Below are 19,864 nucleotides of genomic sequence, written 5' to 3'. Positions count from 1 at the left end.
AGCCCCTCCAAAACTGTACCCAATATCCCAGGGGTGGCTTCACTAAGGCCCTGAATAATTGCAGCAAGACCTCCGTTCTGTACTCAAATCCTCTAGCAATTTATGGCCATTCAGATAATATTCTGCCTTCTCGTTTTTGCTACCAAATTGGATGACCTCCCATTTATCCAAATTATAGTCCATCTGCCATTCATTTTCCCTCTCACTCAACCTGTCCAAATCACGCTGAAAGATCTCTGCATCCTCCTCACAGCTCACCCTCCCACACAACTTGTCATCTGAAAATTTGAAGATTAGGTCCCTCATCTAAATCATTAATCTATATTGAGAATAGCTGGGGTCCCAGCATGGATCCCTGCGGTACCCCACTGGTCACTGCCTACCATCCGGAAAAATACCCTTTTTTCCTACTACTTAGAACATAGAACATTACAGCGCAGTACAGGCCCTTCGGCCCTCGATGTTGCGCCCACCTGTGAAACTTGTTTCCTGTCTGCCAACAATCTCAACACACTCCCCCTACTAATGAGATCAGGGGAAATTTCTTCCCTCAGAGGGTTGTGAATCTTTAGAATTCTCCGCCGGGGAGGGTTTGGGAAGCTCCATCATTGAATATACTTAAGGCTGTGGGACAGGCAGAGTTTTAGCCTCGCGGGAAATTAAGGGCTATGCGGAGTGGGTGGGTAAATGGGGTTGAAGCCAAGGATTAACAGGATGGTACTGAGCGGGGAACAGGCTCGATTGGCCGAGTGGTCTATTCCTACTCCGATCTTTGCTGTTCTTGAATTTGCCGGTGTTAAAGATCGATTTTGTAAAATTAATTTGTTCACTTTGCTGTTGCTGATTCTGTGCTCCAAGTGACAGCAGAGCAGAAGCTAAAATGTCCATTCCTAGTTATGTCCTGAGTGATCTATTCGAAAGGATGACTAAAGTGTGAGCATTAATTGTTCAGGATATACTGCGAGGACAAACAGACCTTCCTGCAAGACTGTGAAGATGATGGAGAAACTGCAGCCGGCGGACGTCTGCTGCATCTGCTGCAGGTAACGATGCGTCGGAACATTGCACAGGAATGTTGCAAGTCTGTTCTTATTGTGGCGTTTTACTGTCAAACAATCAAATTCTGTTCCATCGCTGTATCAGTTTCCACTCTCGGTGAGGATGGATTAGGAGAACCTTAATCCACACAGACTGCACTGTGAGTGTTCCTGATCCACACGGACTGCACTGTGAGTGTTCCTGATCCACACGGACTGCACTGTGGGTGTTCCTGATCCACACAGACTGCACTGTGAGTGTTCCTGATCCACACGGACTGCACTGTGAGTGTTCCTGATCCACACGGACTGCACTGTGGGTGTTCCTGATCCACACAGACTGCACTGTGAGTGTTCCTGATCCACACACACTGCACTGTGAGTGTTCCTGATCCACACAGACTGCACTGTGGGTGTTCCTGATCCACACAGACTGCACTGTGGGTGTTCCTGATCCACACACACTGCACTGTGGGTGTTCCTGATCCACACACACTGCACTGTGGGTGTTCCTGATCCACACAGACTGCACTGTGAGTGTTCCTGATCCACACGGACTGCACTGTGGGTGTTCCTGATCCACACACACTGCACTGTGGGTGTTCCTGATCCACACAGACTGCACTGTGGGTGTTCCTGATCCCCACACACTGCACTGTGGGTGTTCCTGATCCACACTGACTGCACTGTGGGTGTTCCTGATCCACACTGACTGCACTGTGGGTGTTCCTGATCCCCACACACTGCACTGTGGGTGTTCCTGATCCACACGGACTGCACTGTGGGTGTTCCTGATCCACACAGATTGCACTGTGGGTGTTCCTGATCCACACACACTGCACTGTGGGTGTTCCTGATCCACACGGACTGCACTGTGAGTGTTCCTGATCCACACACACTGCACTGTGAGTGTTCCTGATCCACACACACTGCACTATGAGTGTTCCTGATCCCCACAGACTGCACTGTGGGTGTTCCTGATCCACACACACTGCACTGTGAGTGTTCCTGATCCCCACAGACTGCACTGTGGGTGTTCCTGATCCACACTGACTGCACTGTGGGTGTTCCTGATCCACACACACTGCACTGTGAGTGTTCCTGATCCCCACAGACTGCACTGTGGGTGTTCCTGATCCACACTGACTGCACTGTGGGTGTTCCTGATCCACACACACTGCACTGTGAGTGTTCCTGATCCACACAGACTGCACTGTGGGTGTTCCTGATCCACACACACTGCACTGTGAGTGTTCCTGATCCCCACAGACTGCACTGTGGGTGTTCCTGATCCACACGGACTGCACTGTGGGTGTTCCTGATCCACACACACTGCACTGTGGGTGTTCCTGATCCACACACACTGCACTGTGGGTGTTCCTGATCCACACGGACTGCACTGTGGGTGTTCCTGATCCACACACACTGCACTGTGGGTGTTCCTGATCCACAAAGACTGCACTGTGAGTGTTCCTGATCCACACAGACTGCACTGTGGGTGTTCCTTATCCACACACACTGCACTGTGGGTGTTCCTGATCCACACACACTGCACTGTGGGTGTTCCTTATCCACACACACTGCACTGTGGGTGTTCCTGATCCACACACACTGCACTGTGGGTGTTCCTGATCCACACACACTGCACTGTGGGTGTTCCTGATCCACACACACTGCACTGTGGGTGTTCCTGATCTACACACACTGCACTGTGGGTGTTCCTGATCCCCACACACTGCACTGTGGGTGTTCCTGATCCACACGGACTGCACTGTGGGTGTTCCTGATCCACACTGACTGCACTGTGGGTGTTCCTGATCCACACACACTGCACTGTGGGTGTTCCTGATCCACACACACTGCACTGTGGGTGTTCCTGATCCACACACACTGCACTGTGGGTGTTCCTGATCCCCACAGACTGCACTGTGGGTGTTCCTGATCCGCACAGACTGCACTGTGGGTGTTCCTGATCCACACAGACTGCACTGTGGGTGTTCCTGATCCACACAGACTGCACTGTGAGTGTTCCTGATCCACACTGACTGCACTGTGAGTGTTCCTGATCCACACTGACTGCACTGTGGGTGTTCCTGATCCACACAGACTGCACTGTGGGTGTTCCTGATCCACACTGACTGCACTGTGGGTGTTCCTGATCCACACACACTGCACTGTGGGTGTTCCTGATCCACACACACTGCACTGTGGGTGTTCCTGATCCACACAGACTGCACTGTGGGTGTTCCTGATCCACACACACTGCACTGTGGGTGTTCCTGATCCACACAGACTGCACTGTGGGTGTTCCTGATCCACACAGACTGCACTGTGGGTGTTCCTGATCCACACACACTGCACTGTGGGTGTTCCTGATCCACACACACTGCACTGTGAGTGTTCCTGATCCACACACACTGCACTGTGGGTGTTCCTGATCTACACACACTGCACTGTGGGTGTTCCTGATCCACACAGACTGCACTGTGGGTGTTCCTGATCCACACAGACTGCACTGTGAGTGTTCCTGATCCACACGGACTGCACTGTGGGTGTTCCTGATCCACACACACTGCACTGTGGGTGTTCCTGATCCACACACACTGCACTGTGGGTGTTCCTGATCCACACACACTGTACTGTGGATGTTCCTGATCCACACACACTGCACTGTGGGTGTTGCTGATCCACACACACTGCACTGTGGGTGTTCCTGATCCACACGGACTGCACTGTGGGTGTTCCTGATCCACACCGACTGCACTGTGAGTGTTCCTGATCCACACACACTGCACTGGGGGTGTTCCTGATCCACACTGACTGCACTGTGGGTGTTCCTGATCCACACAGACTGCACTGTGAGTGTTCCTGATCCACACGGACTGCACTGTGGGTGTTCCTGATCCACACTGACTGCACTGTGGGTGTTCCTGATCCACACTGACTGCACTGTGGGTGTTCCTGATCCACACACACTGCACTGTGGGTGTTCCTGATCCACACTGACTGCACTGTGGGTGTTCCTGATCCACACACACTGCACTGTGGGTGTTCCTGATCCACACACACTGCACTGTGAGTGTTCCTGATCCACACACACTGCACTGTGGGTGTTCCTGATCCACACACACTGCACTGTGGGTGTTCCTGATCCACACACACTGCACTGTGAGTGTTCCTGATCCCCACACACTGCACTGTGGGTGTTCCTGATCCACACAGACTGCACTGTGGGTGTTCCTGATCCCCACACACTGCACTGTGGGTGTTCCTGATCCACACTGACTGCACTGTGGGTGTTCCTGATCCACACTGACTGCACTGTGGGTGTTCCTGATCCCCACACACTGCACTGTGGGTGTTCCTGATCCACACGGACTGCACTGTGGGTGTTCCTGATCCACACAGATTGCACTGTGGGTGTTCCTGATCCACACACACTGCACTGTGGGTGTTCCTGATCCACACGGACTGCACTGTGAGTGTTCCTGATCCACACACACTGCACTGTGAGTGTTCCTGATCCACACACACTGCACTATGAGTGTTCCTGATCCCCACAGACTGCACTGTGGGTGTTCCTGATCCACACACACTGCACTGTGAGTGTTCCTGATCCCCACAGACTGCACTGTGGGTGTTCCTGATCCACACTGACTGCACTGTGGGTGTTCCTGATCCACACGGACTGCACTGTGGGTGTTCCTGATCCACACACACTGCACTGTGGGTGTTCCTGATCCACACACACTGCACTGTGGGTGTTCCTGATCCACACGGACTGCACTGTGGGTGTTCCTGATCCACACACACTGCACTGTGGGTGTTCCTGATCCACAAAGACTGCACTGTGAGTGTTCCTGATCCACACAGACTGCACTGTGGGTGTTCCTGATCCACACACACTGCACTGTGGGTGTTCCTTATCCACACACACTGCACTGTGGGTGTTCCTGATCCACACACACTGCACTGTGGGTGTTCCTGATCCACACACACTGCACTGTGGGTGTTCCTGATCCACACACACTGCACTGTGGGTGTTCCTGATCCACACACACTGCACTGTGGGTGTTCCTGATCCACACACACTGCACTGTGGGTGTTCCTGATCCACACACACTGCACTGTGGGTGTTCCTGATCCACACACACTGCACTGTGGGTGTTCCTGATCTACACACACTGCACTGTGGGTGTTCCTGATCCCCACACACTGCACTGTGGGTGTTCCTGATCCACACGGACTGCACTGTGGGTGTTCCTGATCCACACTGACTGCACTGTGGGTGTTCCTGATCCACACACACTGCACTGTGGGTGTTCCTGATCCACACACACTGCACTGTGGGTGTTCCTGATCCACACACACTGCACTGTGGGTGTTCCTGATCCCCACAGACTGCACTGTGGGTGTTCCTGATCCGCACAGACTGCACTGTGGGTGTTCCTGATCCACACAGACTGCACTGTGGGTGTTCCTGATCCACACAGACTGCACTGTGAGTGTTCCTGATCCACACTGACTGCACTGTGAGTGTTCCTGATCCACACTGACTGCACTGTGGGTGTTCCTGATCCACACAGACTGCACTGTGGGTGTTCCTGATCCACACTGACTGCACTGTGGGTGTTCCTGATCCACACACACTGCACTGTGGGTGTTCCTGATCCACACACACTGCACTGTGGGTGTTCCTGATCCACACAGACTGCACTGTGGGTGTTCCTGATCCACACACACTGCACTGTGGGTGTTCCTGATCCACACAGACTGCACTGTGGGTGTTCCTGATCCACACAGACTGCACTGTGGGTGTTCCTGATCCACACACACTGCACTGTGGGTGTTCCTGATCCACACACACTGCACTGTGAGTGTTCCTGATCCACACACACTGCACTGTGGGTGTTACTGATCTACACACACTGCACTGTGGGTGTTCCTGATCCACACAGACTGCACTGTGGGTGTTCCTGATCCACACAGACTGCACTGTGAGTGTTCCTGATCCACACGGACTGCACTGTGGGTGTTCCTGATCCACACACACTGCACTGGGGGTGTTCCTGATCCACACTGACTGCACTGTGGGTGTTCCTGATCCACACAGACTGCACTGTGAGTGTTCCTGATCCACACGGACTGCACTGTGGGTGTTCCTGATCCACACTGACTGCACTGTGGGTGTTCCTGATCCACACTGACTGCACTGTGGGTGTTCCTGATCCACACACACTGCACTGTGGGTGTTCCTGATCCACACTGACTGCACTGTGGGTGTTCCTGATCCACACACACTGCACTGTGGGTGTTCCTGATCCACACACACTGCACTGTGAGTGTTCCTGATCCACACACACTGCACTGTGGGTGTTCCTGATCCACACACACTGCACTGTGGGTGTTCCTGATCCACACACACTGCACTGTGAGTGTTCCTGATCCCCACACACTGCACTGTGGGTGTTCCTGATCCACACAGACTGCACTGTGGGTGTTCCTGATCCCCACACACTGCACTGTGGGTGTTCCTGATCCACACTGACTGCACTGTGGGTGTTCCTGATCCACACTGACTGCACTGTGGGTGTTCCTGATCCCCACACACTGCACTGTGGGTGTTCCTGATCCACACGGACTGCACTGTGGGTGTTCCTGATCCACACAGATTGCACTGTGGGTGTTCCTGATCCACACACACTGCACTGTGGGTGTTCCTGATCCACACGGACTGCACTGTGAGTGTTCCTGATCCACACACACTGCACTGTGAGTGTTCCTGATCCACACACACTGCACTATGAGTGTTCCTGATCCCCACAGACTGCACTGTGGGTGTTCCTGATCCACACACACTGCACTGTGAGTGTTCCTGATCCCCACAGACTGCACTGTGGGTGTTCCTGATCCACACTGACTGCACTGTGGGTGTTCCTGATCCACACGGACTGCACTGTGGGTGTTCCTGATCCACACACACTGCACTGTGGGTGTTCCTGATCCACACACACTGCACTGTGGGTGTTCCTGATCCACACGGACTGCACTGTGGGTGTTCCTGATCCACACACACTGCACTGTGGGTGTTCCTGATCCACAAAGACTGCACTGTGAATGTTCCTGATCCACACAGACTGCACTGTGGGTGTTCCTGATCCACACACACTGCACTGTGGGTGTTCCTTATCCACACACACTGCACTGTGGGTGTTCCTGATCCACACACACTGCACTGTGGGTGTTCCTGATCCACACACACTGCACTGTGGGTGTTCCTGATCCACACACACTGCACTGTGGGTGTTCCTGATCCACACACACTGCACTGTGGGTGTTCCTGATCCACACACACTGCACTGTGGGTGTTCCTGATCCACACACACTGCACTGTGGGTGTTCCTGATCCACACACACTGCACTGTGGGTGTTCCTGATCTACACACACTGCACTGTGGGTGTTCCTGATCCCCACACACTGCACTGTGGGTGTTCCTGATCCACACGGACTGCACTGTGGGTGTTCCTGATCCACACTGACTGCACTGTGGGTGTTCCTGATCCACACACACTGCACTGTGGGTGTTCCTGATCCACACACACTGCACTGTGGGTGTTCCTGATCCACACACACTGCACTGTGGGTGTTCCTGATCCCCACAGACTGCACTGTGGGTGTTCCTGATCCGCACAGACTGCACTGTGGGTGTTCCTGATCCACACAGACTGCACTGTGGATGTTCCTGATCCACACAGACTGCACTGTGAGTGTTCCTGATCCACACTGACTGCACTGTGAGTGTTCCTGATCCACACTGACTGCACTGTGGGTGTTCCTGATCCACACAGACTGCACTGTGGGTGTTCCTGATCCACACTGACTGCACTGTGGGTGTTCCTGATCCACACACACTGCACTGTGGGTGTTCCTGATCCACACACACTGCACTGTGGGTGTTCCTGATCCACACAGACTGCACTGTGGGTGTTCCTGATCCACACACACTGCACTGTGGGTGTTCCTGATCCACACAGACTGCACTGTGGGTGTTCCTGATCCACACAGACTGCACTGTGGGTGTTCCTGATCCACACACACTGCACTGTGGGTGTTCCTGATCCACACACACTGCACTGTGAGTGTTCCTGATCCACACACACTGCACTGTGGGTGTTCCTGATCTACACACACTGCACTGTGGGTGTTCCTGATCCACACAGACTGCACTGTGGGTGTTCCTGATCCACACAGACTGCACTGTGAGTGTTCCTGATCCACACGGACTGCACTGTGGGTGTTCCTGATCCACACACACTGCACTGTGGGTGTTCCTGATCCACACACACTGCACTGTGGGTGTTCCTGATCCACACACACTGTACTGTGGATGTTCCTGATCCACACACACTGCACTGTGGGTGTTGCTGATCCACACACACTGCACTGTGGGTGTTCCTGATCCACACGGACTGCACTGTGGGTGTTCCTGATCCACACCGACTGCACTGTGAGTGTTCCTGATCCACACACACTGCACTGGGGGTGTTCCTGATCCACACTGACTGCACTGTGGGTGTTCCTGATCCACACAGACTGCACTGTGAGTGTTCCTGATCCACACGGACTGCACTGTGGGTGTTCCTGATCCACACTGACTGCACTGTGGGTGTTCCTGATCCACACTGACTGCACTGTGGGTGTTCCTGATCCACACACACTGCACTGTGGGTGTTCCTGATCCACACTGACTGCACTGTGGGTGTTCCTGATCCACACACACTGCACTGTGGGTGTTCCTGATCCACACACACTGCACTGTGAGTGTTCCTGATCCACACACACTGCACTGTGGGTGTTCCTGATCCACACACACTGCACTGGGGGTGTTCCTGATCCACACTGACTGCACTGTGGGTGTTCCTGATCCACACAGACTGCACTGTGAGTGTTCCTGATCCACACGGACTGCACTGTGGGTGTTCCTGATCCACACTGACTGCACTGTGGGTGTTCCTGATCCACACTGACTGCACTGTGGGTGTTCCTGATCCACACACACTGCACTGTGGGTGTTCCTGATCCCCACAGACTGCACTGTGGGTGTTCCTGATCCGCACAGACTGCACTGTGGGTGTTCCTGATCCACACACACTGCACTGTGGGTGTTCCTGATCCACACGGACTGCACTGTGGGTGTTCCTGATCCACACACACTGCACTGTGGGTGTTCCTGATCCACACACACTGCACTGTGGGTGTTCCTGATCCACACACACTGCACTGTGGGTGTTCCTGATCCCCACAGACTGCACTGTGGGTGTTCCTGATCCGCACAGACTGCGCTGTGGGTGTTCCTGATCCACACAGACTGCACTGTGGGTGTTCCTGATCCACACAGACTGCACTGTGAGTGTTCCTGATCCACACTGACTGCACTGTGAGTGTTCCTGATCCACACTGACTGCACTGTGGGTGTTCCTGATCCACACAGACTGCACTGTGGGTGTTCCTGATCCACACTGACTGCACTGTGGGTGTTCCTGATCCACACTGACTGCACTGTGGGTGTTCCTGATCCACACTGACTGCACTGTGGGTGTTCCTGATCCACACACACTGCACTGTGGGTGTTCCTGATCCACACACACTGCACTGTGGGTGTTCCTGATCCACACAGACTGCACTGTGGGTGTTCCTGATCCATACAGACTGCACTGTGGATGTTCCTGATCCACACGGACTGCACTGTGAGTGTTCCTGATCCACACACACTGCACTGTGGGTGTTCCTGATCTACACACACTGCACTGTGGGTGTTCCTGATCCACACAGACTGCACTGTGGGTGTTCCTGATCCACACAGACTGCACTGTGAGTGTTCCTGATCCACACAGACTGCACTGTGGGTGTTCCTGATCCACACACACTGCACTGTGGGTGTTCCTGATCCACACACACTGCACTGTGGGTGTTCCTGATCCACACACACTGTACTGTGGATGTTCCTGATCCACACACACTGCACTGTGGGTGTTCCTGATCCACACACACTGCACTGTGGGTGTTCCTGATCCACACGGACTGCACTGTGGGTGTTCCTGATCCAGACCGACTGCACTGTGAGTGTTCCTGATCCACACACACTGCACTGGGGGTGTTCCTGATCCACACTGACTGCACTGTGGGTGTTCCTGATCCACACAGACTGCACTGTGAGTGTTCCTGATCCACACGGACTGCACTGTGGGTGTTCCTGATCCACACTGACTGCACTGTGGGTGTTCCTGATCCACACTGACTGCACTGTGGGTGTTCCTGATCCACACACACTGCACTGTGGGTGTTCCTGATCCACACTGACTGCACTGTGGGTGTTCCTGATCCACACACACTGCACTGTGGGTGTTCCTGATCCACACACACTGCACTGTGGCTGTTCCTGATCCACTCTGACTGCACTGTGGATGTTCCTGATCCACACACACTGCACTGTGGGTGTTCCTGATCCACACACACTGCACTGTGGGTGTTCCTGATCCACACTGACTGCACTGTGGGTGTTCCTGATCCACACACACTGCACTGTGGCTGTTCCTGATCCACTCTGACTGCACTGTGGATGTTCCTGATCCACACACACTGCACTGTGGGTGTTCCTGATCCACACAGACTGCACTGTGGGTGTTCCTGATCCACACACACTGCACTGTGGGTGTTCCTGATCCACACAGACTGCACTGTGGGTGTTCCTGATCCACACAGACTGCACTGTGGATGTTCCTGATCCACACAGACTGCACTGTTGATGTTCCTACACCACCTGGACTGCAGTAGTTCAAGACGTTGGTGGGCAAGCAATTATGAATGGGCAACAAGCTCTGTAGCCAGCGACGCCCACATTCTGGACAGAATAAAGGAAATGGCCAATCAACTCATGACACCGTGGTTGTCCATTTGAAAGAGCAGACCATTCTGTCCTACTGCCCCTGCTCTTTCCCCCAGAGCGCTGCAAGTTTTAGCCTTTTCAAATATTTATCTTGTTAATATTTCCCTTTGCAATGTTCTCACTGAACCCGTTTCCATAGCTGATACACCATCAATAACACACGACGAGTGATGAACGTAACTGAGGCTTTAATACACTAAACAGCAAGCCTCCTGCCTCTGAACCCAAACTGGGTCCGGAGGCGGAGACTTGCCACCTTTATACAGAAGCCACAGGCGGAGCCAACCTGGACAAGCCCAGGCATGCACAATACAATTCAATGCAATACCGTGGTTTACCACAATAGCAATTTCAGAAAGCACCTTAAAGATCTCAATAGCTGCAGAAGAACTGTCCGTCTCCCCCCCCCCCCCCCCCCCCCCCACCCCCCCCGCCCCCCCACCCACTCCAGATTTCTTCCTCAATTATCTGAAATCTGCATCCCTCTGGCTATCGACTCTCCAGTCACTGGAAACAGTTTCTCCTTATTTGCTCCAGGCCCCGCCTGCAGTGTGGTTCCCAGAATTGGACCCACTCATCCAGCAGGGGCCCAGTCAATGATTTATTGAAGTGAGATTTTTACAAATTGATCTGAGCTGTTATTGATATGTCTACCAGCAACAGGGCTGTGTATGTAGCTGCACAAACATTTCTTTAGCAATTTGTATAGCATGAGGAGGATTTCTGAAATCAGGAAATTATGTCCCTGACTAATTGTGATGATTTTATATTATTGCAAATGTTTATTTTAACAATATATTAAAACACAAGAATGGCTTCACAGTACTTTGAAACAGTTCTAAAAGATCTTAACTTAAACTACGCTCACGCTGACCTGTCCTTGCCTTATTGGGAGCAATCTATAGAACTCGAGTATCTTTACCAGGCAATCCGTTGTGTTTTTGGGTTATTCTCTGAGGCTGACAACAACTGGTTCCATTTCATAATAATAATCGCTTATTGTCACAAGTAGGCTTCAATGAAGTTACTGTGAAAAGCCCCTAGTCGCCACATTCCGGCGCCTGTTCGGGGAGGCTGGTACGGGAATTGAACTCGCGCTGCTGCCTTGTTCTGCATTACAAGCCAGCTGTTTAGCCCACTGTGCTAAACTAGCCCCTTAACTTTTAGCTGTCTTTTACCTTTTATTCCTTTCTTGTCTTTCTTTATAAATATGTTTCCCCCCACTCATTCCCCTTATCTTATCCCCCCCATTCCTTATCCTTTCTCCCCTTTGCTTCACCTCCCCCCTTTTTCCTCACTCCCACCCTTGTGTCCCCCCCTCCCCCCACATCTACATCTGTCACAGTTTACTCTCTGATGTTAATTTCTCTGCAGTTTGGCCTTTCACACCTTTTGTCCTCTCTGGGGACTGCCATTAACACTCTGTTCCCTTGGTTTCTGTGGCTATGACTCCTCTTTCATTCTCATTCCACAGTCTAAATATCTCCCACTTTCTATGCTTTTTAGCTTTGACAAAAGGTCATCTGGACTCAAAATATTAGCTCTTTTCTCTCCTTACAGATGCTCAGTAAGAAGTCTTACAACACCAGGTTAAAGTCCAACAGGTTTGTTTCAAACACTAGCTTTCGGAGCACTGCTCCTTCCTCAGGTGAATGAGCAGTGCTCCGAAAGCTCCATCCTATACTGTTTGAACCAGTCTCTCTGAAATGCCCTTTTCTGAGAACTGATCAAATTCTTTCCATTCCTTTAACTTCTTTATTTTAAAAAGTAAAGTTACCCTACCCTTGCCTCACTTACTTACAGTTTTTACAACTAAATGTCCCCCTTTGAACTAAAACAGGCCACTTCAAATCTACTTTTATTGCCGTATATAAATTCTTATTGCTGTTCCTCTTGGTTCATTAATGTATCAAAACCACATCTTACTGTTATTTTAGAACCTTCGTCACTTCTCTCTTATCCAATTGCAATAACCACACCCCCACTAGCCTGTTTCACAGTGCATGAAAAAAACGACAGTGATATTAACAAAGGAAAACCATTATATTTCCTGATGATTTGCAACAAAGAGTGAGCAAGTCCTTTTCTTAAAAATTGTTTTGTTTCAACAGATATTAAATGCTCGCAATGTGCTGGTGGTAGTTTCCCGGTGGTACGGGGGTATCTTACTTGGCCCCGATCGCTTCAAACACATCAGTAACTGCGCACGGAATGTGCTGGCGGATGAAGGCTACACCGAGTTGGCAGTAAGATTAAACATATAATGCACAATAGTTCAGGCTGAGCTGGTGATGCCAGGGCTGAGGGAGGGGATAACTGTTAGGAACGAATGAACAGACTGGGTCTCTTTTCGCTGTGCGACAGAAGAGTGAGGGACGACATGATCGAGGTCTTTCAAATGGTGAAAGCACACCAGAAGGTGGCAGGGCAGGTGGGGAATGCTTTTACAAAGGCTGATGGGGTTCTGACCTTTATAAATAGAGGAATGGACTATAAAATAGAGGCATAGACTCGCAGCGACAGGGGCCCGGGTTTGATTCCAACTTTGAGTGACTGTGCGGAGTCTTTACGTTCTCCCCGCGTCTGCGTGGGTTTCCTCCGGGTGCTCCGGTTTCCTCCCACATTTCAAAGATGTGTGGGTTAGGTGTGTTGGCCATGGTACATTGCTCTTAGTGTCCAGAGGTTAGGTGGGGTTTCGGGGATAGGTAGGATTAGGTAGGATGCTCTTTCAGAGGGTCGGTGCAGACTCGATGGGCTGAACGGCCTTCTCTGCACTATAGGGATTCATTGTTTCTATGAAAAGCAAGGAAGATATGATGAACCTTAGTAAAACACTGGTTTGGCCTAAGCCAGTATTGTGTATTGGTATTGTGTCCAATTCTGGGCGCCGCGCTCGAAGGACGATTTCGGGAATGCTCAAAAGATTTAAGAGGATGGTTCCTGGAATGAGGAACTTCAGGGACGAGAATAGATTGGCAAAGATGGGGCTGTACTCCTTGGCGAGGAGAAGGTTGAGAGGAGATTTGCTAGAGGTGATCAAAAGCAGGAGGGATCTGGTCAGAGTAGATAGAGAGAACCGGCTCCTATTGGTGGAAGGGTCGAGAACCAGAGGACATTGATAGAAGGTGATTGGCAAAAGATAGTGACGGAAATAGACTTTCACACAGCGAGTGGTTAGGGTCTGGAATGTACTGTCTGAGAGTGTGGTGGAGACAGACTCACTGGGTGGTTAGGGTCTGGAATGTACTGTCTGAGAGTGTGGTGGAGACAAACTCACTGGGTGGTTAGGGTCTGGAATGTACTGTCTGAGAGTGTGGTGGAGACAGACGCACTGGGTGGTTAGGGTCTGGAATGTACTGTCTGAGAGTGCGGTGGAGACAGACTCACTGGGTGGTTAGGGTCTGGAATGTACTGTCTGAGAGTGTGGTGGAGACAAACTCACTGGGTGGTTAGGGTCTGGAATGTACTGTCTGAGAGTGTGGTGGAGACAGACGCACTGGGTGGTTAGGGTCTGGAATGTACTGTCTGAGAGTGTGGTGGAGACAGACTCACTGGGTGGTTAGGGTCTGGAATGTACTGTCTGAGAGTGTGGTGGAGACAGACCCACTGGGTGGTTAGGGTCTGGAATGTACTGTCTGAGAGTGTGGTGGAGACAGACGCACTGGGTGGTTAGGGTCTGGAATGTACTGTCTGAGAGTGTGGTGGAGACAGACGCACTGGGTGGTTAGGGTCTGGAATGTACTGTCTGAGAGTGTGGTGGAGGCAGACTCACTGGGTGGTTAGCGTCTGGAATGCACTATCTGAGAATGCGGTGGAAGATTTGCGCTACTGCTTAGGGAGAATATCACAGCTGTACTGCGGGAGGACACCTCAGAGGGCAGTGAGGCTATATGGGTAGTGATCAGGAAAGAGAAGGGTGCAGTCACAATGTTCGGGGTTTACTACAGGTCACTCAACAGCCAGCGGGAGATAGAGGAGCAGATAGGTAGACAGATTTTGGAAAGGACTAAAAGCAGCAGGTTTGTTGTGATGGGAGACTTTAACTTCCCCAATATTGACTGGGACTCACTTTGTGCTAGGGGCTTGGACGGGGCAGAGTTTGTAAGGCGGCCTTCTTAAAACAATACGTAGATAGTCCAACTAGGGAAGGGGCGGTACTGGACTTGGTATTGGGGAATGAGCCCGGCCAGGTAGTAGAAGTTTCAGTTGGGGAGCATTTCGGGAACAGTGACCACAATTCAGCAAGTTTTAAAGTACTGGTGGACAAGGATAAGAGTGGTCCTAGGGTGAATGTGCTAAATTGGGGGAAGGCTAATTATAACAATAATAGGTGGGAACTGAAGAACATAGATTGGGGGCGGGTGTTTGAGGGCAAATCAACATCTGACATGTGGGAGGCTTTCAAATGTCAGTTGAAAGGAATTCAGGACCGGCATGTTCCTGTGCGGAAGAAGGATAAATATTGCAAATTTCGGGAATCTTGGATAACGAGAGATATTGTAGGCCTCGTCAAAAAGAAGAAGGAGGCATTTGTCAGGGCTAAAAGGCTGGGAACAGACGAAGCCTGTGTGGAATATAAGGAAAGTAGGAAGGAACTTAAGCAAGGAGTCAGGAGGGCTAAAAGGAGTCACGAAAAGTCATTAGCAAATAGGGTTAAGGAAAATCCCAAGGCTTTTTACACGTACATAAAAAGCAAGAGGGTAGCCAGGGAAAGGGTTGGCCCACTGAAGGACAGGGGAGGGAATCTATGTGTGGAGCCAGAGGAAATGGGCGAGGTACTAAATGAATACTTTACATCAGTATTCACCAAAGAGAAGGAATTGGTGGATGTTAGGTCTGGAGAAGGGTGTGTAGATAGCCTGGGTCACATTGAGATCCAAAAAGACGAGGTGTTGGGCGTGTTGAAAAATATTACTGTAGATAGGCCCCAGGGCCTGATGGGATCTACCCCAGAATACTGAAGGAGGCTAGAGAGGAAATTGCTGAGGCCTTGACAGAAATCACTGTCTTCAGGTGATGTCCAGGAAGACTGGAGAATAGCCAATGTTGTTCCTCTGTTTAAGAAGGGTAGCAAGGATAATCCAGGGAACTACAGGCTGGTGAGCCTTAGTCAGTGGTAGGGAAATTACTGGAGAGAATTCTTCGAGACATGATCTATTCCCATTTGGAAGCAAGTGGACATATTAGCGAGAGGCAGCACAGTTTTGTGAAGGGGAGGTCGTGTCTCACTAACTTGATAGAGTTTTTCGAGGAGGTCACAAAGATGATTGATGCAGGTACGGCAGTGGATGGTGTCTATATGGACTTCAGTAAGGCCTTTGAAAAGGTCCCTCATGGCAGGCTGGTACAAAAGGTGAAGTCACACGGGATCAGGGGTGAGCTGGCAAGATGGATACAGAACTGGCTAGGCAGAGAGTAGTAATGGAAGGGTGCTTTTCTGATTGGAGGGCTGTGACTAGTGGTGTTCCGCAGGGATCAGTGCTGGGACCTTTGCTGTTCGTAGTATATATAAATGATTTGGAGGAAAATGTAACTGGTCTGATTAGTAAGTTTGCAGACGACACAAAGGTTGGTGGAATTGTGGATAGCGATGAGGACTGTCAGAGGATACAGCTGGATTAGATCGTTTGGAGACTTGAGCGGAGAGCTGGCAGACGGAGTTTAATCCGGACAAATGTGAGGTAATGCATTTTGGAAGATCTAATGCAGGTAGGGAATATACCGTGAATGGTAGAACCCTCAAGAGTATTGACAGTCAGAGATCTAGGTGTACAGGTCCACAGGTCACTGAAAGGGGCAACACAGGTGAAGAAGGTAGTCAAGAAGGCGTATGGCATGCTTGCCTTCATTGGCCGGGGCATTGAGTATAAAAATTGGCAAGTCATGTTGTTGCTGTATCGAACCTTACTTCGGCCACACTTGGAGTATAGTGTTCAATTCTGGCTGCCACACTACCAGAATGATGTGGAGGCTTTGGAGAGGGTGCAGAAGAGATTTACCAGGATGTTGCCTGGGATGGAGGGCATTAGCTGTGAGGAGAGGTTGAATAAACTCGGTCTGTTCTCACTGGAACAACGGAGGTTGAGGGGTGATCTGAAAGAGGCCTACAAAATTATGAGGGGCATAGACAGAGTGGATAGTCAGAGACCTTTTCCCAGGGTAGAGGGGTCAATTACTAAGGGGCATAGGTTTAAGGTGCGAGGGGCAAGGTTTAGAGTAGATGTACGAGGTAAGTTTTTTTACACAGAGGGTACTGGGTGCCTGGAACTCGCTGCCGGAGGAGGTGGTGGAAGCAGGGACGATAGTGACATTTAAGGGGCATCTTGACAAATACATGACTAGGATGGGAATAGAGGGATACGGACCCCGGAAGTACAGACGATTTTAGTTTAGACGGGCAGCATGGTCGGCACAGGCTTGGAGGGCCGAAGGGCCTGTTCCTGCGCTGTACTTTTCTTTGTTCTTTGGAGGCAGACTCAGCGGGTGGTTAGGGTAACCTTGTTTCACACTCAAACTTGACGGGGTGATACTTCTCCTTGTGGGGAGAGACCTGAAGGCTGACCTACCATTATTATTGTTTTGAGCTTTTCTAATGATTGCCCTGCAATCCCGAATCTCTCTGCTTCCCCCATAGCTGCTCCACCCTCGCCAGTAAGAAAATATTTCAATCGATTCTCCTGACCACACTTGGCGACATTGTACTACGTCTGCCACAGTTTAGCCCCATCACTCCATCCATCCATCAATATCCCTTTGGCACAACTTGCTGCTCCCGCACACGCCGTACACACTGCCACCTAGCGTTCGGTGTCTTGAACTGCACCTTTCGAGCATCTCGCTGCTGATCGAATCAATAGGTCTTGTTTTTTTTTATTTCAGGAAGAGGGGCAAAGGTCGACGGTAAAGAGGAAGAAAACAAAGAGCAAAAAACAAAACTAATCAGTGGGAAGGACGCAGATATTTTACAATGCATGAGCGTGTGTGAGAGCCACGAATACGCGGGTTTTAAAACATGTCAACCAGTCCCCATCTGGAAACAATCGAACAACAAGAATAAAAGAACGCTGAACTCCCCTGTCTTTTTTATCATATTTCATGAAAAGCTTCTTTGCCTTCGCAGCTTTACAATCTTGTGGTTACCTCTGGCTACACAGTCCCAGAGGATAATTCAAACCAAGACATTTATTTGCTTTAAGTTTCCCTGGAGTCCCGGGAGCGGGAACAAAAGTTGAAGCCGTGAGTAAAAAGCGCTTTGCCCGTCAGCATTAATATTTAAAGAAGGTGCTTTAACGTCATGCAAAATTCATGCCGTGTGTAATATTCAAATACATGTAGATTAATGTTCTGAAATGGCTGGCAAATATCGAGCTGTATGTGAGTTCTAAACAAAAGATGGAAGGCTTTGCTCACTCAAGACAGTTGCAAAAGGAATCAAGGGTACTGGTCAGTACGTGGCAGATCTCCGAGAGCAAATTACAGATTAGAACATAGAACATTACAGCGCAGTACAGGCCCTTCGGCCCTCGATGTTGCGCCGACCTGTGAAACCACTCTAAAGCCCATCTACACTATTCCCTTATCGTCCATATGTCTATCCAATGACCATTTGAAAGCCCTTAGTGTTGGCGAGTCCACTACTGTTGCAGGCAGGGCATTCCACGCCCTTACTACTCTCTGAGTAAAGAACCTACCTCTGACATCTGCCTTATGCCTATCTCCCCTCAATTTAAAGCTATGTTCCCTCGTGCTAGACATCACCATCCGAGGAAAAAGGCTCTCACTGTCCACCCTATCCAATCCTCTGATCATCTTGTATGCCTCAATTAACTCACCTCTTAACCTTCTTCTCTCTAACGAAAACAGCCTCAGGTCCCTCAGCCTTTCCTCATCAGATCTTCCCTCCATACCAGGCAACATCCTGGTAAATCTCCTCTGCACCCTTTCCAATGCTTCCACATCCTTCCTACAATGCAGCGACCAGAATTGCACGCAATACTCCAAATGCGGCCGCACCAGAGTGTTGTACAGCTGCAACATGACCTCATGGCTCCGAAACTCAATCCCTCTACCAATAAAAGCTAACACACCGTACGCCGCCTTAACAACCCTCTCAACCTGGGTGGCAACTTTACTTACGCGCGATCCTGATCTTCAATCTGGCCAAAGAGTGATACAGCTCCGAGACAGGCCACACGGCCCATCGTGTCTGTACTGACCGCATGACAGCCATTTCCAACTCGTCCTGCTCCCCTTGCTATTTTCCCGTCGGCCGACAACTTTTACCTTTTCCAAGTATTTATCCAACTCTCTTTCGAAAGTCACGATAGTCCTTCTAGGTGGTAGAGGTTGCAGGTTTGGGAGGTGGTGTCAAAGGAGGCATGCCGAATTGCTGCAGTGCATCTTGTAAATGGTCAAAACTAGTCCCCCGTGCATGAGGGAGTGTATGTTTAAGGTGGCGGATGGGGTCCCAATCAAGCGGGACTGCTTTGTCCTAGGTGGTGTCGAGCTTCTTGAGTGTTCTTGGAGCTGCACTCATCCAGGCAAGTGGGGAGTATTCCATCACATTCCTGACTTGTGCCTTGTTGGTGGACAGGCTTTGGGGAGTCAGGGGGTGAGTTACCCACTGTCGGATTCCCAAACTCTGACCTGCTCTTGTATTTATGTGGCTAGTCCAGTTCAGTTTCTGGCCAATGGTATCACCCAGGATGTTAATCGCAAACGTATAAAATAAAAGTTCAGGATGGGGAATACTCTCTAGCTTCCAGACAGGGGACTTTTTTCTGGCGGGGGTGTCCCTCTATTTAGATTGTTCCTATGGGGGGGTCTTCATATTCAGGCGGTCTCTGGAGGGGGGGGGGGTTCCCTCTGGTTAAAAGGTCT

At 50.7% G+C, this 19,864-nt stretch overlaps 1 protein-coding gene across 2 annotated transcripts in view; it reads left to right on the top strand.

Moving 5' to 3' along the window:
* impact (impact RWD domain protein) overlaps positions 1-18,057 on the top strand; it is a 103,097-nt gene extending 85,040 nt beyond the window's left edge. For both annotated transcript variants that reach the window (XM_072468512.1, XM_072468511.1), the window contains exons 9-11: positions 953-1,043; positions 13,096-13,230; positions 17,864-18,057. In XM_072468512.1, coding sequence (XP_072324613.1) covers positions 953-1,043; positions 13,096-13,230; positions 17,864-17,923 — 286 coding nt within the window. In that variant the 3' untranslated portion in view covers positions 17,924-18,057. The remainder of the gene's footprint in view (positions 1-952; positions 1,044-13,095; positions 13,231-17,863) is intronic.
* The last annotated feature ends 1,807 nt before the right edge of the window (positions 18,058-19,864 follow it).

The sequence above is a fragment of the Scyliorhinus torazame genome, chromosome 11 (assembly GCF_047496885.1).
Source record: "Scyliorhinus torazame isolate Kashiwa2021f chromosome 11, sScyTor2.1, whole genome shotgun sequence".
Classification (NCBI taxonomy): domain Eukaryota; kingdom Metazoa; phylum Chordata; class Chondrichthyes; order Carcharhiniformes; family Scyliorhinidae; genus Scyliorhinus; species Scyliorhinus torazame.
This window is presented reverse-complemented; position numbering and strand designations above follow the sequence as displayed.